General features: G+C 41.9%; 1 protein-coding gene across 9 annotated transcripts in view; it reads right to left on the reverse strand.

The window, feature by feature from the left end:
• The window catches only part of ITSN2 (intersectin 2), a 219539-nt gene that overhangs the window by 29758 nt on the left and 163274 nt on the right, over window positions 1–26507 (reverse strand). For all 9 annotated transcript variants that reach the window (XR_010323559.1, XR_010323558.1, XM_064295093.1 and 6 more), the window contains 3 exons: window positions 16131–16252; window positions 12039–12145; window positions 10758–10941 (listed from right to left, as the gene is read on the reverse strand). Coding sequence is in view for 7 of the 9 variants with exons in the window: in XM_064295093.1 (XP_064151163.1) it covers window positions 10758–10941; window positions 12039–12145; window positions 16131–16252 (413 nt within the window). In the remaining 2 variants the exon portion in view is untranslated. The remainder of the gene's footprint in view (window positions 1–10757; window positions 10942–12038; window positions 12146–16130; window positions 16253–26507) is intronic.

The raw sequence follows: 26507 nt of genomic DNA on the forward strand, positions 1-26507 counted from the left end.
TCTTCTGGTCTCAGGATAATGTAGGTCTCTGGTTCATGTGGCCTTTTCTGTCTCTTGGGTTCTTAGTTGTCGTGTGACCTTGGTGTTCTTCCTTTGCCTTTGCTCCAGGTGGGTTGAGACCAATTGATGTATCTTAGATGGCCACTTGTTGGCATTTAGGACCCCAGGAGCCACAATTCAAAGTGGGATGCAGAATGTTTTCATAATAGAATTATTTTTCCCATTGACTTAGAAGTCCCCTCAAACCAAGTTCCCCAGACCCCAGCCCCTGCTCCGCTGACCTCTGAAGCATTCATTTTATCCCGGAAACCTCTTTGCTTTTAGTCCAGTCCAATTAGGCTGACCTTCCTTGTATTGAGTGTTGTCTTTCCCTTCACCCAAAGCAGTTCTTATCTACTGATTGATCAATAAAAAGCCCTCTCCCTGCCTCCTTCCCTCCCTCCCTCCCCCCTTTGTAACCACAAAAGTATGTGTTCTTCTCCGTTTTTTCTATTTCTCAAGATCTTATAATAGTGGTCTTATACAATATTTGTCCTTTTGCCTCTGACTCATTTCGCTCAGCATAATGCCTTCCAGATTCCTCCATGTTATGAAATGTTTCAGAGATTCGTCACTGTTCTTTATCGATGCGTAGTATTCCATTGTGTGAATATACCACAATTTATTTACCCATTCATCCGTTGACGGACACCTTGGTTGCTTCCAGCTTTTTGCTATTGTAAACAGAGCTGCAATAAACATGGGTGTGCATATATCTGTTTGTGTGAAGGCTCTTGTATCTCTAGGGTATATTCCGAGGAGTGGGATTTCTGGGTTGTATGGTAGTTCTATTTCTAACTGTTTAAGATAACGCCAGATGGATTTCCAAAGTGCTTGTACCATTTTACAATCCCACCAGCAGTGTATGAGAGTTCCAATCTCTCCGCAGCCTCTCCAACATTTATTATTTTGTGTTTTTTGGATTAATGCCAGTCTAGCTGGTGTGAGATGGAATCTCATCGTAGTTTTAATTTGCATTTCTCTAATGGCTAATGATCGGGAGCATTTTCTCATGTATCTGTTGGCTGCCTGAATATCTTCTTTAGTGAAGTGTGTGTTCATATCCTTTGCCCACTTCTTGATTGGGTTGTTTGTCTTTTTGTGGTTGAGTTTTGACAGAATCATGTAGATTTTAGAGATCAGGCGCTGGTCGGAGATGTCATAGCTGAAAATTCTTTCCCAGTCTGTAGGTGGTCTTTTTATTCTTTTGGAGAAGTCTTTAGATGAACATAGGTGTTTGATTTTTAGGAGCTCCCAGTTATCTGGTTTCTCTTCATCATTTTTGGTAATGTTTTGTATTCTGTTTATGCCCTGTATTAGGGCTTCTAGGGTTGTCCCTATTTTTTCTTCCATGATCTTTATCGTTTTAGTCTTTATGTTTAGGTCTTTGATCCACTTGGAGTTAGTTTTTGTGCATGGTGTGAGGTATGGGTCCTGTTTCATTCTTTTGCAACTGGATATCCAGTTATGCCAGCACCATTTGTTAAAAAGACTATCATTTCCCCAATTGACTGACACTGGTCCTTTGTCAAATATCAGCTGCTTGTACGTGGATGGATTTATATCTGGGTTCTCAATTCTGTTCCATTGGTCTATGTGCCTGTTGTTGTACCAGTACCAGGCTGTTTTGACTACTGTGGCTGTATAGTAGGTTCTGAAATCAGGTAGAGTGAGGCCTCCCACTTTCTTCTTCTTTTTCAGTAATGCTTTGCTTATCCGGGGGTTCTTTCCCTTCCATATGAAATTAGTGATTTGTTTCTCTACCCCCTTAAAATATGACATTGGTATTTGGATTGGAAGTGCGTTATATGTATAGATGGCTTTTGGTAGAATAGACATTTTTACTATGTTAAGTCTTCCTATCCATGAGCAGGGTATGTTTTTCCACTTAAGTATGTGTCCTTTTGAATTTCTTGTAGCAGAGTTTTATAGTTTTCTTTGTATAGGTGTTTTACATCCTTGGTAAGATTTATTCCTAAGTATTTTATCTTCTTGGGGGCTACTGTGAATGGTATTGATTTGGTTATTTCCTCTTCGGTGTTCTTTTTGTTGATGTAGAGGAATCCAAGTGATTTTTGTATGTTTATTTTATAACCTGAGACTCTGCCAAACTCTTCTATTAGTTTCAGTAGTTGTCTGGAGGATTCCTTAGGGTTTTCTGTGTATATAATCATGTCATCTGCAAATAGTGATAACTTTACTTCTTCCTTGCCAATCCGGATACCTTTTATTTCTTTGTCTAGCCTAATTGCCCTGGCTAGTACTTCCAGCACGATGTTGAATAAGAGCGGTGATAAAGGGCATCCTTGTCTGGTTCCCGTTCTCAAGGGAAATGCTTTCAGGTTCTCTCCATTTAGAGTGATATTGGCTGTTGGCTTTGCATAGATGCCCTTTATTATGTTGAGGAATTTTCCTTCAATTCCTATTTTGGTAAGAGTTTTTATCATAAATGGGTGTTGAACTTTGTCAAATGCCTTTTCTGCATCTATTGATAAGATCATGTGGTTTTTATCTTTTGTTTTATTTATGTGATGGATTACATTAATGGTTTTTCTGATATTAAACCAGCCTTGCATACCTGGTATAAATCCCACTTGATCAGGGTGAATTATTTTTTTGATGTGTTGTTGGATTCTATTGGCTAGAATTTTGTTGAGGATTTTTGCATCTATGTTCATGAGGGATATAGGTCTAAAATTTTCTTTTTTTGTAATGTCTTTACCTGGTTTTGGTATCAGGGAGATGGTAGCTTCATAGAATGAGTTGGGTAGTATTCCGTCTTTTTCTATGCTTTGAAATACCTTCAGTAGTAATCGTGTTAAGTCTTCTCTGAAGGTTTGGTAGAACTCTGCAGTGAAGCCGTCTGGGCCAGGACTTTTTTTTCTTGGAAGTTTTTTGATTACCGTTTCAATCTCTTTTTTTGTTATGGGTCTATTTAGTTGTTCTACTTCTGAATGTGTTAGTTCAGGTAGGTAGTATTTTCCCAAGAATTTATCCATTTCTTCTAGGTTTTCAAATTTGTTAAAGTACAATTTTACGTAGTAATCTGAAATGATTCTTTTAATTTCATTTGGCTCTGTTGTGATGTGGTCCTTCTCGTTTCTTATTCGGGTTATTTGTTTCCTTTCCTGTTTTTCTTTAGTCAGTCTAGCCAATGGTTTATCAATTTTGTTAATTTTTTCAAAGAACCAGCTCTTGGCTTTGTTAATTCTTTCAATTGTTTTTCTGTTCTCTAATTCATTTAGTTCAGCTCTAATTTTTATTATTTGTTTTCTTCTGGTGCCTGATGGGTTCTTTTGTTGCTCACTTTCTATTTGTTCAAGTTGTCGGGACAGTCCTCTGATTTTGGCTCTTTCTTCTTTTTGTATGTGTGCATTTATCGATATAAATTGGCCTCTGAGCACTGCTTTTGTTGTGTCCCAGAGGTTTTGATAGGACGTATTTTCATTCTCGTTGCATTCTATGAATTTCCTTATTCCCTCCTTGATGTCTTCTATAACCCAGTCTTTTTTCAGCAGGGTATTGTTCATTTTCCAAGTATTTGATTTCTTTTCCCTAGTTTTTCTGTTATTGATTTCTAGCTTCATTGCCTTGTGGTCTGAGAAGATGCTTTGTAATATTTCGATGTTTTGGACTCTGCAAAGATTTGTTTTATGACCTAATATGTGGTCTATTCTAGAGAATGTTCCATGTGCACTAGAAAAAAAAGTATATTTTGCAGCAGTTGGGTGGAGAGTTCTGTATAAGTCAATGAGGTCAAGTTGGTTGATTGTTGTAAGTAGATCTTCCGTGTCTCTATTGAGCTTCTTACTGGATGTCCTGTCCTTCTCCGAAAGTGGTGTGTTGAAGTCTCCTACTATAAATGTGGAGGTGTCTATCTCACTTTTCAATTCTGTTAAAATTTGATTTATGTACCTTGCAGCCCTGTCATTAGGTGCGTAAATATTTAATATGGTTATGTCTTCCTGATCAATTGTCCCTTTTATCATTATGTAGTGTCCTTCTTTATCCTTTGTGGCAGATTTAAGTCTAAAGTCTATTTTGTCAGAAATTAATATTGCTACTCCTCTTCTTTTTTGCTTATTGTTTGCTTGATATATTTTTTTCCATCCTTTGAGTTTTAGTTTGTTTGTGTCTCTAGGTCTAAGGTGTGTCTCTTGTAGGCAGCATATAGATGGATCGTGTTTCTTTATCCAGTCCGTGACTCTCTGTCTCTTTATTGGTGCATTTAGTCCATTTACATTCAGCGTAATTATAGATAAATAAGTTTTTAGTGCTGTCATTTTGATGCCTTTTCATGTGTGTTGTTGGCCATTTCATTTTTCCACATGCTTTTTTGTGCTGAGACGTTTTTCTTAGTAGCTTGTGAGATCCTCATTTTCATAATGTTTAACTTTGTGTTTGTGGAGTTGTTACGTTTTTCTTGGCTTTTTTCTTGAGTTATGGAATTGATATTCCTTTTTGTGGTTACCTTATTATTTACCCCTATTTTTCTAAGTAAAAACCTAACTTGTATCCTTCTATATCGCCTTGTATCACTCTCCATCTGGCAGTTCAATGCCTCCTATATTTAGTCCCTCTTTTTGATTATTGTGATCGTTTATCTATTGATTTCCATGATTTCCTGTTATGTGTATTATTTTGTTTATTTATTTATTTTTTAGAATTAGTCTTAATTTGTTTGTTTTTGTGCTTTCCCTATTTGAGTTGCGTTGATATCAGGACGTTCTGTTTTGTGACCTTGTATTGTGCTGGTACCTGATATTATTGGTCATCAGGGCAATCTCCTTTAGCATTTCTTGCAGTCTTGGTTTAGTTTTTGCAAATTCTCTAAACTTGTGTTTATCTGTAAATATCTTAATTTTGCCTTCATATTTCAGAGAGAGTTTTGCTGGATATATGATCCTTGGTTGGCAGTTTTTCTCGTTCAGTGCTCTGTATACGTCGTCCCATTCCCTTCTTGCCTGCATGGTTTCTGCTGAGTAATCTGAACTTATTCTTATTGATTCTCCCTTGAAGGAAACCTTTCTTTTCTCCGTGGCTGCTTTTAAAATTTTCTGTTTGTCTTTGGTTTTGGCAAGTTTGATGATAATATGTCTTGGTGTTTTTCTTTTTGTATCAGTCTTAAATGGGGTTCGATAAGCATCTTGGATAGATATCCTTTCGTCTTTGATGATGTCAGGGAAGTTTTGTGTCAGGAGTTCTTCAACTATTTTCTCTGTGTTTTCTGTCCCCCCTCCCTGTTCTGGGACTCCAATCACTTGCAAGTTATCCTTCTTGATAGAGTCCCACATGATTCTTAGGGTTTCTTCATTTTTTTTAATTCTTTTATCTGATTTTTTTTCAGCTATGTTGGTGTTGTTTCCCTGGTCCTCCAGAAGTCCCAGTCTACATTCTAATTGCTCGAGTCTGCTCCTCTGACTTTCTATTGTGTTGTCAAATTCTGTAATTTTATTGTTAATCTTTTGGATTTCTACATGCTGTCTCTCTATGGATTCTTGCAACTTATTAATTTTTCCACTATGTTCTTGAATAATCTTTTTGAGTTCTTCAACAGTTTTATCAGTGTGTTCCTTGGCTTTTTCTGCATTTATCCTAATTTCATTTGTGATATCTTTAAGCATTCTGTAAATTAGTTTTTTATATTCTGTATCTGATAATTCCAGGATTGTATCTTCATTTGGGAAAGATTTTGATTCTCTTGTTTGGGGGGTTGGAGAAGCTGTCATGGTCTGTTTCTTTATGTGGTTTGATATGGACTGCTGTCTCCGAGCCATCACTGGGAAACTAGATTTTCCAGGTAATCAGCTAAAAAAAATGCAGTCAGATCCCTATCTGAATTCTCCCTCTGGCTCCGGGTATTCGGATGTTAATGGAGCCGCCTGGGGAGGGTGGGGGAAGGATCAGAGAGCTAGGAGTGTAGCACCACCGAATATAGAGCTGAACACCGCGTTCACGCTCCGCCCCCTTCCGCCAAAATCCAGGCAGGACGGGTCCCCAGCTGGGACGCTGCTTTCCCTGCTCCGAGACCAGTCACTTCCTCCCGGGGACTTCTCCCTCCGGTGCACGGCACTGCTTGCGCAAACTGGGTGGGCGTTTCCGCACGAACGGGTGGGCCCGCCCCCAGGGTCTATTCAGGCGAATATAATTGGACCCCGCGGTCACGCCCCGCCCGCGTGCGCGCCCAAATCACAGCGGGACGACTCCCGGCTGGGACGCTGCTTTCCCCGCTCAGGGACCAGTCACTTCCTCCCGGGGACTTCCCCTTCCAGAGCGCCGCACCACATGCACGAATTGGGTGGGCGTCACCCGCACAACCAGGTGGGCCCGCCCCCTGGGTCAATTCAGGGTAATAAAATTGGACCCCGCGCTCACGCCCCGCCCGCGCATGTGCCCAAATCCCAGCGGGATGGCACCCCCGGTGGAACGCTGCTTTCCCCGCTCCGAGACCAGTCACTTCCTCCCGGGGACTTCTCCCTCCGGTGCGCCACATGCGCGGACTGGGTGTGCGTCTCCCCGCACGAACGTGTGGGCCCCGCTCCGTGGTCGCTTTAGGGAAATATAGCTGACCCCCCCCCCCCGCTCGCGCCCCGCCTGCTTCCCGCCAAACTCCCGGCGGGACGGCTCCCCAGCTGGGATGCTGTTCTCCCCACTCCCAGATCAGTCACTGCCTCCCGGGTGCTTCTCCCTCTGGCTGCGCTGCTATGCCGCCCGCGCCAACCAGCTAGACTTCCTCCCGGGATGGGTTCGGGGGGGAAGGGCTGGGCCCCCCTTCTGTGCCGTCTGCCCCCCTGGGCTCTGCCCCAGATAGGGCTCCGAAGGTCACCTGCCTGGTATGCTGGCTCCTAGTTCTGAAAATGGTTGCTGCCTGCCCGTATTTGTTCGTTTTCCGTCTCTAAGTCTGTGCTTGTTGTTCAGAGTTCGTAGATTGTTATGTATGTGATCAATTCCCTTGTTTTTCCGAGTCTTTGTTGCAAGAGGGATCCGCAGTAGCGTCCACCTAGTCCACCATCTTGGCCCCGCCTCTCCCAGTTCTTTTGAGGGAACTCCCTTATCCCTGGTGTTGGTGAAGAATATTGAATATACCATGGACTGCCAGAAGAACGAAATCTGTCTTGGAAGAAGTGCAGCCAGAATGCTCTTTGGAGGCTAGGATGGTGAGATTTTGTCTCACGTACTTTGGACATGTTACCAGGAGGGACAAGTCCCTGGAGAAGGACATCATGCTTGGTAAAGTAGAGGCTCAGCGAAAAAGAGGAAAACCCTCAATGAGATGGATTGACACAGTGGCTGCAAAAATGGGCTCAAACGTAGCAATGATTGTGAGGATGATGCAGGACCCAGGCAGTGTTCCATTCTGTTCAATATAGGGTTGCTATGAGTCAAATGGAAACCCTGGTGGCGTAGTGGTTAAGTGCTACGGCTGCTAACCAAAAGGCAGCAGTTTGAATCTGCCAGCGCTCCTTGGAAAGTCTATGGGCAGTTCTATTCTGTGCCTATAGGGTCGCTATGAGTTGGAATTGACTCGATGGCAGTGGGTGGGTATGAGTTAAACTGACTTGACAATACCTAACAACAACTCTTGTCCCTCACCACTGTCACCAACTGAAGTGTTCTGTCGTTGGTGCCTTCTATTGAGCCATTTTTGCACCCTTGATTGAGTTGACCATAAGAAAGGTAAGTATAACTAGCATTTATTCCATGTTTACTGTCTGCCAGTCCCTCTGCTGTTGTTGTTGTTGAGTGCCATTGGGTCGATTCCAACTCATAGTGACTCCAAATGAAAGACTAGAACTGCCCCTAGAGCTTTCTAGGCTGTAATGTTTACAGAAGCATATGGACAGGTCTTTTTCCCGTGAGCCACTGGGGGGTTCGAATGCCAACCTCTCCATTAGCAGCTCAGCACTTAACCACTGCAATGCCAGGGCTCCTTAGTCTCTGTGCAATTTAAAAGCATTCTCTGATTATCTGTGGCACACAGATGGGGGACTGCAGGCACCCATGTGTTAGGTCACTTGCCACAGATTACACAATGGGACTGGGTGGAGCTAGATTCCTACCTGGTAATCACAGTCTGTACCCTATTTTGTTCTACGCATGATGACAGGATGTTGCCTCCTGGGATAATCCTATTTAGTTATGAAAGACTCTTCTTTTAATGTAATGTTTAATTTTATTCATTGTTATCTCAATTTTTTTATTGTGATAAATATATATGTAATCAAACATTTGCCATTTCAACAACTATAATGTGTAAAATATATGGGGTTATAAGTTTTTTCATTTTTAATTAAAAACAAAAACAAGCCTTGGGGTCAGGACCACTTTTGCCTTATAGAATGGAATAGGCAGACTTCCTATTTTTTTCTATGATCTGTAACAGTTTTTATAATATGCAACAATCTAGTCCTTTATAATTGGAAAGAATTCGCCACTAATTACTTCAAATGAGGCCAGCGCCTCTTTTAGGGTGATTTTTTTTTTTTTTCAATTTTATTGTTTTAGGTGAAAGTTTACAGAGCAAATTAGTTTCTCATTCGAAAATTTACACACAAATTGTTTTGTGACATTGGTTGCAATCCCCGCAATGTGTCAACACTTTTCTCCCTTTTCACCGCAGGTTCTCCGTGTCCATTCATCCATTGTCCTGTCCCTTCTTGCCTTCTTGTCCTTGCTTTTGGGCAGGTGTTGACCGTTTGGTCTCATACACTTGATCGAACTAAGAAGCAGTTTCCTCACATGTGTTACTGTTTGTCTGACAGGCCTGTATAATCTTTGGCTGAAAGGTGGACTTCAGGAGAGGCTTCAGTTCTGGGTTACAGAGTGTTTGGGGGCCATAGTCTTGGGAGTTCCTCCAGTCTCTGACAGATCAGTATGTCTGGTCATTTTTTGTGAATCTGAATTTTATTCTACATTTTTCTTCCACTCTGTCCAGGACTCTGTATTGTGATTGCTGTCAGAGCCATTGGTGGGGGTAGCTGTGCACCATCTAGTTCTTCTGGGCTCAGGCTGGTGGAGGCTGTGGTTGATGTGGTCTGTTAGTCCTCTGGACTAATATTTTCCTTGTCTTTGTTTTTTTTATTCTTCTTTGCTCCGGATGGGATGGGACCAATAGATGTATCTCAGATGGCTGCTTGAAAGCTTTTTAAGACCCCAGATGCTACTTGCCGAAGTAGGATATAGAATATTTTCTTTATGAACTGTTACGCCAGTTGACCTAGATGTCCCCTGAGACTATGGTCCCCAGCCCTCTTTTAGGGTGATTTTCTCCATTTTTTCCTTAGTTAACAGTATCTTCAGATTTTCTATTTCTTATTGTAATTTTAATAAATTACAAATTTTATTAATGTTTTCTCACTTATTAGCATATACTTTTGAATATACCCATATCATTTAAGAAATATTTTTGTATCTGTTCTTGTTTCTACTTGTTTGTGCTTCTTCCTTATTTACCAGGATTCTATTTTATTAGTTTACTTTCTGTGCGTCATTTCTTGGATATATTGATACCATTTGTGCTCTTTATTGCTTCCTCCATTTTCCTTTTGGAATTTTTGTCTTCTATCTAAACAGCTTATATTTTATGCTTAATTATTTTCATTATTTTTATAATAAAAATATTAAAAGGATGCAATTACTTTTAAGTCATAGGGCTGTGACTGTATAATAGATCCTGATATACAGTATTTTCATGAGTAAAAAAATGAAAGGTATAAAAAAGGAAGAAAACATATTTTCCTTTCATTCCTCATTTTAATACTTGTAATAAAATTTTCTATTACCAAACAACATCAAAGAAAATGGCTTCTCAAAATCCGACATTCTATAAGATCTCATTGATGTATTGCTATAGGATATTGTTGATTACTAGAAGGATGTTATTCATTATATCTAGTGTTCTCTTTCTGAGTACAGTAACAGCTTTACTTTTCCATATCAACTGTTTGCTTTTCATTTATAAACATGGCACCATGGAACCAACCATTTCCTCCTCTTCTCATTGGTTTCTGAAAAGCTGTGATGATGTTTGTGGCACACCTCTAGTATACTCGGAGGACCACAAGATGTGTATTTTATGTATTATCCTAATTCCTGGTGTCATCGTTTTTATCCTACTCTCATTTCCTTTTGTCTCATTTTACTCATACATTTAAAATTTTTATTTTGTCTTGTTGCACTGTATACACTTAAGTATAATATTTTATATTCGTTCTGGAATAAGGTGGTTATAAATAAATACAACTTTAAAAATTAAGAAAATGCCCTTCTGGATATTTCTTTGGGAGTGTAAGACAATTGATTTAAGTAGGCACAAAAAACAACAACAAAAAAAAACCCAGACCTGTTGCCATCGAGTCGATTCAGACTCATAGTGACCCTATAAAAAAGAACAAAACCAAACCCACTGCCGTCAAGTCAATTCCGAGTCATATCAACCCTATAAAAAAAAAAGGTAAGCTTAAAAACAAAAAACACTTTGCTATTAGATGGGCAAAACCATGGTCCCAGAGTCGAGAAAAATCAGATCAACACCAAAGGCAACACAAAAGAATCAGAAAACTCGTCATATGTGTGTTTCCTTTGGAAACACATGGGGATACCCTTCTCCATTGCTGAGATTCTCCACCGTGCTAGTGTACCCCTGCCTCCTGGCCCAGAAAGGAGCTGCCTATCTACTATGCCTGCATAGATATCTGTGAAGCCCTGAATGGAATCACCTTTAAAAACTCTTTGAAGTCCGTGTCTTCATCTGTCTTCTGTTGTAACAGGGCTGCCCCATTCAGCTGACAACTGCAGAAGCGGATGTAAGCCTGCATGTGGGAGAGCTCGGCCGCCAGGATGTCCCCGATCATCTGCACAGGCATCTTCTCACCTCCTGTCTTCTTCCGAACCCGCAAGGCCCTGCAACCAACACACACTCTCATTTTGTTTGTAAGCAAATGTCCTTGGTAAATGAAGTATGGATTACCGTGAAAGGCTAAAGGCAGTGATGATCAATGAGTTACATAAAAACCTCTGGTGCTGGGAGAGAAAGGTGGAAAGGAAGAGCAGGCAGCTTAGGCTGAAAGCTGTTCTGGCCAAGCCAACCTGAGTCAAATATTGACAAAGAAGAATAAGAAAATGAATTCTATAGACTTGCATGTTTCTACCCCAAAAAAACCCAAAAAACCAAACCTATTGCCATCAACTTGATTCTAACTCATAGCGACCCTACAGCACACAGCAGAACTGCCCCCATAGGGTCTCTGAGGAGCGGCTGATGGATTTGAACTACTGACCTTTTGGTTAGCAGCCATAGCTCTTAACCACCCCACCACCAGGTTTCCTGGGTGTTTCTAGGCCTTTGGAATTGTTTTGGTTTCATCTTAGTTTCTCAGCAAAATTTCTTTTGGAAAATTCTAACTTGCTCTCAGCTGAACTGAGAAGGAAATATGTTGGGGGAAAAAAAGCAGAGGAGCCAGCGGAGGTCAGGTGTGGTGCTGAGATGAGCGGGCTGTCCTTAGGCGAGCCGCTGAGCACCCTCCGCTGAGCACCAAGGAGGGTAGAGATGCGGCCAGAGCTGTGACTGTGGAGGCTTCCCTCCAGACTCTGTCCTCACAGGCCTGAGGGACGGAAAATCAGTCCAGGAATGGAATTCCACATGGGGACTTAGAAGACTGACGAAGTAGTCTGGGCCATGAGCTGTAGCTTCTCTTCTGACTCTACCCTGCTTCCAGATTCTAGTACATTTTACAGCTTAAAATAATAAGTTAATATAGTATTTCTTTCCTGAGTTAATTTTTACTTTGTTTAATCAAAGTATTTTCTTTGTTATATCTCTTCACTTTCTTTAATAATTATGTATTTTATAGTTCCAAGGAAATTCATAAAATGAAAATAAAATTAAAAACCCTAAGGGAGCAGTAAATAGCTGGAAATTCCTTCACTCAATAGTTCCCTGCAGAGAGTGATGCGGGTCGAAGTGCCTGGTGTCAGGACAGGTGACACTCGAGACTCACTTCAGCAACTTGGTGTTGGACATGATGAGCTCTTTCCAGTTAACAAAGATCAAGGCCATTTCTCCTTCAGCAAGAAAGCCTGACTCCGCCATTCGTTTCTGGAAAACCTAAATTCGAAACACAAATGAAATAAGTTAGCTTAAGTATGAAATGAAATAAGTTACCTTAAGTATGAACACTTATCCCGTACTTGGTCTAATCCTAATAGGATCACGGTATTTCTAAATAAACGTATTTATGATTCCAATATTTTAAACTGTACTGTTCCCTACTTTTTGCTACTGGGGCTCTGATCAAGGCTGATTCTGAGGGCAAACTCAGTATTCTCCTCAGTAAGTGGCGATTCTCATGCCCTGTCTCACAGGGATGCTGTGGAGATGAAACAGAACCACGGAGCACCCACACACTGTAGGGCCTCAGAGTCAAGGAAGCATGGCTGCTGTCAGGCCGAGAGCCTCAGAGCTCTGGAGATCGTCCTTGAGAAGTTCACTGAGTGAAATGGAGCAATGGCTTGTGCTGCTCCCAAGACCAACCACCACACAGATGTGGATTTCAGAGGGCTGGCTAATTGAAGGGGAATTAATAACACCCTACATCTGTATTCCATATTGAAACCAAAACCTGTTGCTATCAAGTTGCTTCCAAGTCATAGTGACCCTATAAGACAGAGTAGAACTGCCCCCTAAGGTTTCCAAGGCTGTACTCTTTATGGAAGCAGATTATCACATCCTTCTCCTTCAAAGTGACTGGTAGATTTGAACTGCCAAACTTTTGCTTAGCAGCCAAGGGCTTAACCACCGCACCACCAGGGCTCCCTTCTGTATTCTATAGAACTTAAGAATTTACAAAGCGCTGACATGTACAGACAGGCATGTGTGTATACTCGTGTGTGAGTGAGCATGGGTGTGTTGTGTTTTCTAAATTACCTCCATAGTTAATGTAGGTGAAGCTAAGTCAGGTATTATTATCCCCAACTGATTTATGAAGAAATAAAGGCTCAGAGTGAACTGCTCAGGGTCACAAAGCTACAATACACGAAGCCAGAACTAAAACTCAAGTCTTTTTGATTCTAAGTCCAAGTTTCCACTAAACAACCAGGAGTCTTAGGAAATGACTTAAAAGCCTTAAGGAAATAATGAAGTTATCAGAGACAGCCCTTCTTGGATGTGATCTTTCTAAAATACACATGGCTATGTCCCTCTCTTTAAGAAACTCATTCGAAGGCTCCCCAGGCTGGGAGATAAAATGCAAACTCCTTATGAGGTTCCAAAGGCCTGTGTGATTGACCCCTTGCTGGCCTCACCAGCCTTACCCTCAAGTACTGGATACTCTAGCCACGCTAGACTCCCAGTAGGTCCCTAACTTCCCTTTGAACATACCTTTGCATTTCTATTTCCTCTTCCTGACAGAGAGCTGTCCTTGTCCTTCAAATCTCAGCATAAGCTTAACCAGGAAGCCCTGCCTGACCTCTCCTTCCTGGCCGGGTGGGCCCCCTTTCTCTAGGCTCCCAAAGCACCTGAGTTCTCCTCCCTCCCTGCTCTTACCTCACTGTACTTCACCTGTCTCTCTCCAACATGACTGTGAACTCGAGGGCAGGAGCTTTCTCTTCTATCTCTGTTCATGTCTAACACAGTGCTCTGTACATGGTAGGCTTTCGATTAATGTTTACAGAGTTGGCTGAACATGGATTCAAAGGAGGATTCAGAGAAAAGTGATATGAACTGGACCCACTCTGAACCCCTTCAGTTCCAAAATTGGACTTGGGACATCAGGACATTTCTATGAGAGTGGGCCCTGGAAAGACTGCCGCTCTGCTGTGAGGTTGCTACTGAAGGATAGCAAAAGTATTTGGGTGTTGATCTGCCCTTTTATTCACTCGTTAATTTACATGACTCTTTATTCATCAACCGTTTACCTGCTCTGTGCTAGGTTCTGTGAGGTATGCAGAAGTCAATAGGTGGTTGAGTCCTCTGGGAATTTCCATGGGGACAGTAATGAGAATGTCTTACCTGTGTACAGTGCTTTTCACCATAAACCCTGATCCTGACGTGACTCCCTGTCCCTCAGAGCATCTGTGAGGTGGGCAGAGTGGGTATAACCAACGTCCCAAGTGGTCACATTGACTAGCCTGAGGTAAGGCTAGCACTCGCCTCTGTGCTAGTGTGATAGATACCTTCATACTCATTTACAGTCCATAGGGATTGGAATCTAACCAGAGCTATTTTTAAAACAAAAAATCAAAACCAATTGCTGTTGAGTTGATACACTTGACTACTAAAGGTTGGTGGTTCAAATTTACCCAGTGGCATCACAGAAGAAAAGGCTGGCAATCTGCTTCTGTAAAGATTACAGCCAAGAAAACCCTGGGGAGCCGTCCTACTCTGTTTAACACATGGGGTCACCATGACTACTTTAAACCCAATCTCATTGCCAATCTCATTGCCATCGAGTCAATTCCAACTCATAATGACCCTACAGGACAGAGTAGAACTGCCCCATAGGGTTTCCAAGGGGCAGCTGTTGGATTCGAACTGACCTTTTGGTTAGCAGCCTGAGCTCTTAACCACTGCACCACCAGGGCTCCATAACTACTTTATGGGGTTAAAAAAAAACGGGCATTTCTCTAGGCCATCTGCTCTGGGCAGAGAAATACAGACATAAACACACCTAATCCATTCTGCATTTACAGGAAGGTCTACAAGGGCCAAACTGCGTTTTGGGGATTAAGGATACACAGTCCCTGCTCTCAAGGAGCTCGCAGCCTTGGGGCGGGGGGTAGGGAGAGATAGACATCATCAACAGGGAACTGCAGTATAGTGTACATGTGAGAGGGATGTGTATTCTGGGTCTGGATATCCCAGGCTTGCATTTAGAGTGGAGAACGAAGCAGGGAGGCAGACGCAGAAGGACAAAACCTCTGCTCCGTGCTGCTAGTGAGGTCACGCCCAGGTATATGTTGCACCTGCTGGGCCTGGATGGGGACACCTGTTCTCTTCACCTGGTTTATTTATTTAACTGCTCTTTTCACCAGAGGGCCTTAGCAAATTTAATGGGAACTAAAGGCCTTGGAAACAAAAGTATAATAGAAGTCTTATTTTGTTCACTCAAACACAAATCATTTTAAATACTACTCTAAACGAGGACAGCTGCCGTCAGCTCTGAGGCCACCAGTGACATTAACAGGCACAAACATAAACAGTAAGTGACATTTGGGAACTATTTCACTATTTGGTTTCCCAAACTGACACAAACATCGAGTGAGCACGTTCACTGCTTCACCACGTCTCTGGCAAGATCAAAGCTACGAAAACCCCAGCTGTAAAAAGAGCAGTCTAAGTGCAGTCTGGCTTTGGCTAAGCTTTGAGGTAGACAAAGCTTGCTCTAGTGCCCTCACACCCAACTTACACCCTCGCCCTTCCTTTATGGGGCTTCTACCACGCCCACCCTAGGCATCTGCCTGCCTCTGTTCTCTCTTTTCCACTCTGAATGACCACATCTGGGAGAAGAGCTGACGTCCTGATTATTGTTGTTGCTGTGAGTGATTTCCAGCTCATAGTGACCCTATAGGGCAGAGCAAAACTGCCCCATGGGGTTTCCAAGGCTGTAATCTTTATGGAAGCAGACTATCTTTCTCCTGTGGAGTGGCTGGTGGATTTCAACCACTGACCTTTCCATTGGAGTCAAGCCCTTAACCACTGTGCCACCAGGGCTCTGCTATCCTGATTAAAATCCGATCTGTTGCTGTCGAGTTGATTCTGACTGATAGTGACCTCACAGGACAGAGTAGAACTGTCCCATAGGGTTTCCAAGGAGCATCTGGTGGATTTGAACTGCCAACCTTTTGCTTAGCAGCCAAACTCTTAACCACTACGCCACCAGGGTTTCTGATATCCTGATTAAAGACTTTAAATCTTTAAACATTATCCAATGGGCAGAGAAAGCCATTTGGGGACAATATTTCCCCTCACTACTTGTGAATACACACATCGAACGTGAGCCCTCGCTTTGCCTCTGGGTGGAAGCAGCCCCTGGATGACACCCTTCTCCTGTGGCGACAGCAGTGTTCCTCAGTGGCTAGGTGCTCACCCTCACCTCTAAGACGAGCTGAAGGTCATCCATGTACCGCTCTTCGGTCTGGATCAGCTCGTGAATGTAGCCCTGCCTCTTCCTCTCAACTGGCTGCATGGTGTCCAGGGTTTGGAGATCAGCACACCCTACGGAAAGACAGGGTAGAGGGTTAGAATACTACTTTAGTCTTCTTTGTAGAAAACAGATGTTACCAGCAGATGGGCTGGGTCTGTAAATGTTGCTTTGCATGAAGGACACAGTTTTTAAAAGAGCATTGCTGACATCTGGGGCGCAGCAGCTCACGCGTGCTTAATGACTGCTGTTTAGTGCTCTAAAGCAGCAAACGAATGATGTAGCACTTCAACGTGGTCCTAATTTTTTTTTTCTGAGTAGTAATGACAGACCCAGGGGTTTTTAGATGTGGCCTCGATGTGGTCAAAACTGCCATCTGAACAGAGAAAACTCAGGAATGGGGGTCCCAGACCCCAGCCTCAGCTGAGCTGTGAAGAAACTATGCTATTCTCACCACCTCAAGACACTTTCCAAGTTATTAAAATGACTAAATGAATCAAACGCGCCAGACCAGCGTTTTCCAAAAGGTAAGTCATGAGTCGTAGGTAGATCAATAGAATCAATTTATATTTTTAAAATGCTGGCCAGGCCTGGCATTAAAAAATCAAAACAAAGTAAATAGATAGAATTAAATTGAAAATAGCAGGTGCACAGCATTGGTAACCCACTTGAATAAAGCACTCCTGATTTTAGATACACTGCAGGTGTACCTAAGGCCACACGTGATTTTGAGGGAAGTCACAAGCAGCCTCGCCTCAGTGTGGGAGATACCACATTCACTCTGGGTCAATTTACAGGCACACCATAGCTGAAGTGATATAATCCAAAAACTATTCAGCAAGGGGCAGAGGGCTTGCCTTATGGATAGTGACATGAGGATACCTCAAGAAGCCCTTCCTCAGGCAAAAGGCCGAAGCAGGGAGGTACCCAGCAAGCTATGCTACAAGGCAGCAAGTGCTATGTGCTGGAAGCATGGGAGAGAGGAGACGGAGGAAGTACAGAATATCGCTTTCAGCTGAGGAAATCAGGAAGGGCTCAGGAAGAAGGTGCAGCCCTGAGTAGGGCCTTGGAGGATGAGGAATGTTCTGAGGGACCTAGACGTGTCACTGGTAGTGGGATGGAACAAAGTCATGGAGAAGAAAACGCAAGGATCAGACTGGCTGGAGTGGAGGGCTTTTAAAGAGGGTTTCTCTTTCTGATTTTCTTAGCATTTTTGTACATTTTGCATAGATCCAGGCTTACAGGTAGTTCTGTTTTTTTTTTTTTTTTTTCTGTGTAGCCAACAGTTTTGACAAACTACTCGCACTATGAAAAGGCAATGAATGAGGCAGATTATGTGTGGTGTTACCGAGAAGAGGTCATGGTACCACTGTCATGTTCAAAATCATCAAGCTTTTCTGGGGGCTGCATTTCATTCTGTTCTGCCAGGGAGAACTGAGGGAATGAGTGAGCGTTTTGAATCAGTAAAGCTAATATAGATGTCTGGTTGACAAAGTTATTGGGTAGCAAGGGGAAATGTGATGGCCAGACACCAGACGTAACGGTCTTGATCATAATAAATCCAGCGCCCCCGAGACTGTCAAGTTACCAGGGGACTGGGATGAAAGCAATCAGGACAGTTTCTAAGATTACCATGCCTCTTACACTAGTGTTTTCTAAACCTTGGTCATGCAACATTCTACTTTCAAGATTTTTGCCACACCCATCTCTACTTTTATTTACTTCATTTTTTTTCTTGAAATGTTTGAGATTAAATGTCTGTAAAATCATGGACTTGATGTGCTGATTATGTTTCTTCTAATAGTCACTAAAATAAACAACTAGCGATAAGATAAAAGGAGCTCATCTGGACACTGTTTTTGTACCACTGCCTTGGGCATCCTCAGGATATGTGTATTCCACTTTGGAAAACCATGGTTTACATTAAAACCCACAAGCATCAGCCTCTTTATCTGTTCAGGAAAAGTGAACATAACCAATGTTACTGAATTGAACGTGTAGAAACTGATGAATGGGTATATGTTCTGCTGTGTATATTTTCACCAAAATTAAAAAAAAAAAAAGGTCTAATCTCTAAAATCTATAAGAAAATCCAACATCTCTGCAACAAAAAGACAAATAACCCAATTTAAAAATGGGCAATGGAAATGAACAGACACTTCAGCAAAGAAGACACTCAAATGGCCAACAGACACATGAGGAAATGCTCACGATATCTAGCCATCAGAGCAATGCAAATCAAAACCACAATGAGATACCATCTCACCCTGGCATTGCTGGCACGAATCAATAAAACAGAAAATACCATATGTTGGAGAGGCTGTGGGGAGACTGGAATTCTTATGCACTGCTGGTGGGAATGCAAAATGATACAACCATTTTGGAAGATGATAGGGCGCTTCCTTAGAAAGCTAGAAATAGAAATACCACATAATCCAGCAGTCCCACTCCTAAGATTATATCCTAGAGAAATAAGAGTCGTCATGCAAATAGATATATACACGCCCATGTTCAGTGTGGCATTGTTCACAATAGCAAAAAAGATGGAAACAGCCTAGATGCCCATCAACAGATGAATGGATAAACAAACTGTGGTACCTACACACAATGGAGTATTACGCAACGCTAAAGAACAATTATGAATCTGTGAAGCATCACATAACATGGATACATCTGGAGGACATTATGCTGAGTGAAATCAGTCGCAAAAGGACAAATACTGTATGAGACCACTACTGTAAAAACTCATGAAAAAGTTTATATACAAAAAGAAACAATCTTTGATAGTTACGAGGGAGGGGAGGGACGGGGATGGAAAAACACTTAATAAAAAAAATAAGTGGCAATTTTGGTGAAGTTGGTAAGACAGTGCACAATACTGGGGAAGCCAGCACAGCCTGTACAAGGCAGGGCCATGGTAGCTCCACAGACACATCCAAACTCCCTGAGGGACCAAATTGCTGGGGCAAGGGCTGTGGGCACTATGGTCTCAGGGAACATCTAGCTCCATTGGCGTAATAGAGTTTATAAAGAAAATGTTCTACATTCTACTTTGGTAAGTAGCATCTGAGGTCTTAAAAGTCTGTGAGTGGCCAGGTATCTAGGATACTCCACTGGTCTCATCCCTTCGGAAGCAAGGAAGAACGAAGAAAACTAAAGACATAAGGGAAGGATTACTCCAAAGGACTAATGGACCACATCTACTGCGGCCTCTGCCGGACTGAGTCCAGTACAACTAGATGGTGCCCAGCTATCACCACCAACTGCTCTGACAGGGATCACAATAGAGGGTCCCGGACAGAGCTGGAGAAAAATGTAGAACAAATTCCAACTCAAAAAGAAAGACCAGACTTGGCCTGACAGAGACTGGAGAAACCCTGAGAGTATGGCCTCCGCACACCCTTTCAGCTCAGTAATATGGCCACTCCTGAGGTTCACCCTTCAGCCAAAGATTGAACAGGCCCATGGAACAAAACAAGACTACATGGGCATACCAGCCCTGGGGCGGGGATTGGAAGGTACAAGGGAACAGGAAAGCTGGTAATAGGGAACCCAGGGTTGAGAAAGGAAAGTGTTGACATGTCGTGGGGTTGTTAACCAATGTCATACAACAATGTGTGTACTAACTGTTTGATGAGAAACTAGTTCTGTAAACCTTCATCTAAAGTTCAATAAAAAAAAAATAATAATAATAGGAATAACTGACACTGCTGGTGAGACTCTACTCCCCCCTCAGCCTTTGGACTCTCCTCTTGCTGGGGTTTCCTTCTGTATCTCTGCCTGTCTCCGGGCTCTCTGCTTCCCCTAAGCCAGCAAGTACCTAAACACGTTCCCAGCATCCCTGTCCTGTATGGTCAAATCAACCTGGATAATGTTATGGATTGTGCGTTTCTCTTGTAGGGTCACAGTGCATATTTGCATAGTAGGTTCGGAGAAATCCTGCATAAGGAAACCTGTTTAATTTGATTAATCCAGTGTTCCCAACACTTATTTGACCACAAACTCCCCCCTTTTTTTGCGGGGGTGGGGGTGGGGGAGTAGTATAAAACCTTTTGATGAACTAAAGAATTATGGTTTTGTGGATAGACTATACCCCTTTGCCATACTCCATACTTACTGTCTAGTACAGTAGCCATTAGCTAATTGTGGCTGGCGAGCACTTGAAATGTGACTAGTCCAAGCTGATATGTGCTGAAAGTATAAAATACACGAGGTTCTGAAGACTTAGTACAAAAAGCAATGTAAAAAAGCACATTAATAATTTTTATACTGATTACCAGGAGCCCTGGTGGCAGAGTGGTTAAGCACTCGGCTGCTAACTGAAAGGTCAGTGATTCAAACCCACCAGCTACTGTGTGGGATAAAGATGTGGTAGTCTGCCTTGGAAACCCCGTGAGGCAGTTCACTGTGCCCTATAGGGTCGCTATGTGTTGGAATCGACTCAATAGCAATGGATTTTTGGTATATTGGATACATACTGAAATGATAACATTTCAAATATAATGGGTTAAGTAAAGCATATCGTTAAAGCTAATTCATCTTTTTTTTTTTAACTTTTTAAAATGTAGCTACTAGGAAATTTTAAATTACATATGGAGCTTGCATTTGTGGGCTGCATTGTATTTCCATTAAACACCTCAAGCCAGCCACTATATTTTTATATGTTCCTTCCCTACACAAAAGGTTTAATGGTTTCCTGTTATTTGCAGAAAAAAAGTCCTAACTCAGTAGCAAGCAGTTCCAGTCTCCCTAGTCCAGCCCAGCCTGCCTTTCCAGCCTCCCCTTTGACCGTACCACCTACCTTTTAGCACCCCCACCTGGCCTAGGCTGTCTTCAGGTATTGTGGGCACTTTCCTCGGCTCTGCTTTTTGCTCCTGTGTTTCTCCCGCCTGTGGCCCCCTTCTCCACACAGGGCCATCTTAACTCATCCTTCAAGGTGCAGCTCACAGGATACTACTTTGCGGGAGCCGTTCCTACCCCTCTGTCTCACTTTCCCCTAGACCTGCCTCTCCTCTGTGTTTCCACTTGGCTTACTGCAGAATTTCTACTTTTTGTGGGTCATTTCCAGATAGGTGGTGATCTAAAAACAGTAGTAATAATAATAAACTCTCACTTTCAGGAACATCTAAAAGTGCTGGAAATATGTGATTGATAAAATATATATGCTCATCTGTGCTGGTCTGCACCTGTATTTTAATACGTAACACAACCTAACTCATAGTTAACCTGTACATAGTTAGTGTCTGTGTCTCTCACTGGAGGTTAGGGACTATGTCTAAGCAGTTCTGTAATACAAACTTGGCACAGTGTTTTCACCACTAAAGGTCAGGAAGTGTTTGATATATGCTAAGATATTGTGCTGGTCCTGGGCCTATGAGTCCCCAGATCTGTTTCTTACCTTTTCCCTGCAGTCTGCTGTGTTCAAGGAGGCCAGCCCTATTGGCTGTTTTTGGCTTCTGCCTAGGTTTGGCCACTGGGCAGAGGCACTGGCAGGAGACAGAAGAGTAGGAAAGGGGAAGTCGGTGTATCTCCCCACCCTTCTCTGCCTCAAAGGAGCTCTGGTGGCACAGTGGTTAAGTGCTTGGTTGCTAATTGAAAGGTCAATAGTTCAAACTCACCGGTCACTCCGCGGGAGAAAAGATATGGCAGTCTGCTTCCATAACAGCCTTGGAAACCCTAAAGGGCAGCTCTACTCTGTCCTATAGGGCAACAATGAGTCAGTATCAACTCAAGGGCAAAGGGTTTGGTTTGTTTTCTTTGCCTGGGGCTGTTTCTAGCAGGGGGTGCAACTATCAAGTACATAAGCCAACCAAAACAAAACAAAACAAAAAACAAACCAAACCTGTTGCTGTCAATTGCGACTCATACTGACCCTACAGGACAGAGCAGAACTGCCTCATGGCGTTTCCAAGGAAAGGCTGGTGGATTCAAACTGCCGACCTTTTGGTTAGCAGCCACAACTCTTAATCGCTGCGCCACCAGGGCGCCATATAAGCCAGTCCTCGCATTAAAGACTGTATTCTACTATGCAAATTACTTGTTTTCTGGTTAGACTCTGACTGATACAAACTTAAAAACAACAAAAACAGCACTGCCCGAAGCCAAAAAATGCTATCGACTTACTTGGTTTATTGCAGAATTTCTACTTTTTGTTGGCCATTTCCAGACAGGTGGTAAACTAAAATATAGTAGTAATAATAATAAACCCTCATTTTCAGGAATATCTAAAAAGTGCTGGAAATACTTGATTGGTAAAATGTATATGCTCATCTTTGCTTATAAGACAGAAAAGGAAATTCCAGGTAAAAAATGTGAAGAAAAACAGAGCGGGGGATATCATGGCTATCCTGGGTGGGGAAGGTGGAGCTCAGTCCTAGTGACTACGGGCCGGGGTTTTAATGCCGACACAGGGACTAGAGATGGGGTCCTGGTGCCACAATGGCAGAGAACTGGGACTGAGATACTGCAAAAAGGCCTCAAAGGCTGTGTCCTTAGTACAGAGCGGACTAGGAAAAAAATCCTCCCACAAGTACAGTAAGATGATAAGAAAGTTTTTCTCTCTGCTGGATAAAGAATGGAAATGCTGGGGTTGCACCGCACACAAATTTTGTAGTCCAAGAATTCCTGAACTGATAAGTCAAGGCAAAGATTGGTCCCTGGATGGTGAAACCCTCAGGCTGCTTTGCCAAAGAAAATGTACAACTGGTTTGGAGAGTCATGCTCACAACCCTGGTTCCATAGGATTTCCATGGAAACCTAAGTTTCACTAAAGATGAACTAAAAGTAAAAATTACAAAAAACAAGGAGCAAATCCACCATAAATAAAAAACAAGGATTAGAACCTCAAGAACATAAGATAATGAGAATAAAATCCAAAAGGAGATATAAAATAAGTATGTTTAATATGTACTCAGGCGCTCTGGTGTCGCAATGGCTAAGCGTTCAGCTGCTAACTAAGAGGTTGGCAGTTCGAATCTACCAGGTACTCCTTGGAAACCCTATGGGGCTGTTGTACTGTGTCCTATAGGGTCTCTATGAGAAGAACTGACTCAACGGCAATGGGTTTGGTTTTTGATTATGCATGCAAAAAGTATGTTAAAAGATGGCACAGGAGGAATGGGCAATGTTTAGTTCTATTATACCCAAGGTTGCCAGGAGTCGGAGCTGACTCAACAGCAATTAAAAAATGTTTAAATTATTAAATACATATATGAAGGCCTTAAAACTGTAAGTAGAAAGTAAGAGTCTATAAAGAAACAGAATAGGCAGATTGAAAAAAAAAAAAAAGACAAATATCATCATGGAAATAATAAATTAACAGATTAAGTAGAAGATTAAATATATCAGAGGAAATAACTAATAAGCCTGAAAACAGATCTGAAGAAATTACTTAGAATGCAGCACAGAAAGACAGATGCAAAACATACAATGGAGGTTAACAGACATGGAGAACAGAATGACAAAGTCCAACATATATCTAATGGAAGTTTAAGTGGGGAGAATGGAAAGAATGGGGAGAGGTAATATAGAGAATATAATGGCTGAGAATTTTCTAGAACTGGTGAAAGATGTGAGTCCTTAGATTCAAGAGAAATAAGGATTCCTGATTGGGAAAAAATAAAAATGAATCCATATCTAGACTGCAGAACACAAAGCAGGAAAAGAAATTATTAAAACAGAGAAACAAAAAAGTAGGATATCTACACAGGAACAACTAGACTGGCTGCATACAATCAATATGATGACAGAGGGCAGAAGACAATGGACTACATTCAAGGTGTTGAGAAAATATCCTCCAACTCAAATGTCAGCTCCAAGAGGGCAAGAATTTTTGTCTGTTTGTAATCTGCTATACCCCCAGTGCCTGACACATGGTAGGTTTTCAATACATATTATGGGATGCGCTCAGATTAACACTGAGCTGCAGGAAATGGGACATCAACATTAACTATAGGCGGTGGGAGAAAATGATGAAAAATTCCTGGCAGATAGGTTCTTTCTGGTAGACAGGAGGAATGGGAAAGAAAGAAAATGAAAGATCATGGCTACTATCAGGTCATAAGTTCCAGAGGAAAAAACCATACTTGTGGGAGGATGTTGAGACTGATAAACAAGTTACAAGTAATAGTTAAGAAAACCTTGTGTCCCACCACAATTGGGAACTACCATTCTGTTCAAGAACAAGAAGAAAAAAGAGAGACACTTAAGAAAGGAGAAGAGAGAAAGATCTGGGAAGATTCCAAAAGGTGAAGAACAGAAGACAATCTGTGATGACTAAATACAAAGAGGGCTTGTTTGGATTATGTCATAAAGTCCAGAAAAGTCCTTGCCCATTCTGAGAAGAGCAACACCATTGAACAATGCTATTCTTTGTATGACCAAATTAAACAGGCAGAGTGTAACATAATGGTTCTCAGTCTCACTGTCTTTAAGCTCAGTGAAAAGACTAGATTTTAACAGTAAATCCAGATGGCTAAACTGTGTGTATTTTCAGAAGGCTGCCTTTGATACTGAAGTTTTATCAGGGCACTAGAAGTCTACTAGGTATTTTATTTCGTAAAAGAATAGCCTTGGCAAACATTTACTGAGTACCAAGTACATGCCAGGTACCATGAAGCCATGGAAATTTGTGATTTTTTTTTTTTTGAAATTTAATTCCTAAACAATTTTGTAAATTCGTTTGTTCTGATGCCTGTCAAGTTCTGCATCATCAGGTGCTATGTTGGTAGTTTAAACAGAAGAAGTTCACGTGTGTTCTACTGCTGTAGGCCATTAGGAGCCAAAATATTCGGTCATCGGAAAATAGAAGTATTCTACAACGTCCGAAAGCAACTCCGTTGATCAATGCAAGTGGATAAAGAAAAATGTTATTGGTCTTATTTTTATTTCTGAGTCTACAGGAAAAGGTTATAAGCCTGAAAGACGGCAAAGACCTCCCAACGGTAGACAGATGTGCAGACTTCTTCCTCTTAAAATTGAAAGCAGTTAATATTTCAGGCTAATATTTATATCACCTTCTGGCCCATCAGAGTTATGTCGCTGATTTAACTGAGGGAATTAATGTGTTAATCAGAATGTAGAATATTAGGAAGAGATATCATGTAACAGTAGTTTGTTTGTCCAATACAGGCCTTCCAAGCTTAATGAGAAAAAGAGCTCTTACCAACATGTGTACAATGCTCTCCAACCTCTGATCAATCTCCTGAATAACTGATACAACTATGACCTCTACTATATAAGTATATAGAGAATCTGAAGGTTGGTGCTTAAGTATCTTACCACAGAATTTAGAGCTACCAAGTCCCTAAAATCAAGGTCTCTTGACTCAAGTCTTACACTCTGAAATGCCAGGCCACCTTAAATGGTACTTATGCTGCAATCCTATTTGAGGCAAAACACTGAGGACAGCGTGTATAAACCTGGTCTGGTATTACACTTGCCGAACTGAATTCTAGAGGAAAAAAGGGCTTTAAGATACTCTGAATGCCAAATTGCTCAAAAGTCCTGAAAAGTCAATAGGGTTTGTATTATCCTTTAACGCTTTTATGTCTAAATGATGTGATTGGCACCTTATATCTTAGAAACCCTTCCAGTCTGTTGCACATGTACTTAGTACCTGTATCTAATAGCCAATTTCAAAGTGCCCGATTATTACAGACTTGGGGCAATAGGGGTTTCCTATGCATGTACATTTTTCCTCAGTGTTACTAAACAGCCTGCTATAACCTGAATCTTCTCCAGTGGTAAGATCAAAAAGCCCATATTTTCAATTTGTTTATGACTACATAGGAGCCCTGGTGGTATAGTGGTTAAGTGCTCAGGTGCTAACCAAAAAGGTCGGCAGTTTGAATCCACCAGCCACTCCTTTGAAACCCTATGGGATAGTTCTACTCTGTCCTATAGGGTCACTATGAATCGGAATCGACGCAACGGCAACAGGTAACAGGTATGACTATATAATTGGATGCTTTGCCCCAGGCTGCTGGATTGAGGATGCACTAATTCTATAGCACTGCCTGACTCTGGTTTCATAGTGGCTAAAAGATGACAACTGGGGGCACAGGGATCACAGTGGCAGTTGTCCCTAGTACCTTGTGCTATAACTTGACCCTGGATTCATTTAGAACAGTTAATTCTCTTTAGCCTCTTTTCATTTCTACCTAAGTGATGGCTGATCTGCATTTGTGGTTTAGAGTAACAGCAGCTCCTGGTTAATGAAGAGCAGCATTGAGTGTGGTCAAGAGCATGAGCTTTGGAGTCAGGTCTGGACTTGAGTCCCAGCTCCACCACTTACTAACCCCAATACCCACACACAGAAAATGCTTAGTG

The sequence above is a fragment of the Loxodonta africana genome, chromosome 12, assembly GCF_030014295.1.
Source record: "Loxodonta africana isolate mLoxAfr1 chromosome 12, mLoxAfr1.hap2, whole genome shotgun sequence".
Classification (NCBI taxonomy): Eukaryota; Metazoa; Chordata; class Mammalia; order Proboscidea; family Elephantidae; genus Loxodonta; species Loxodonta africana.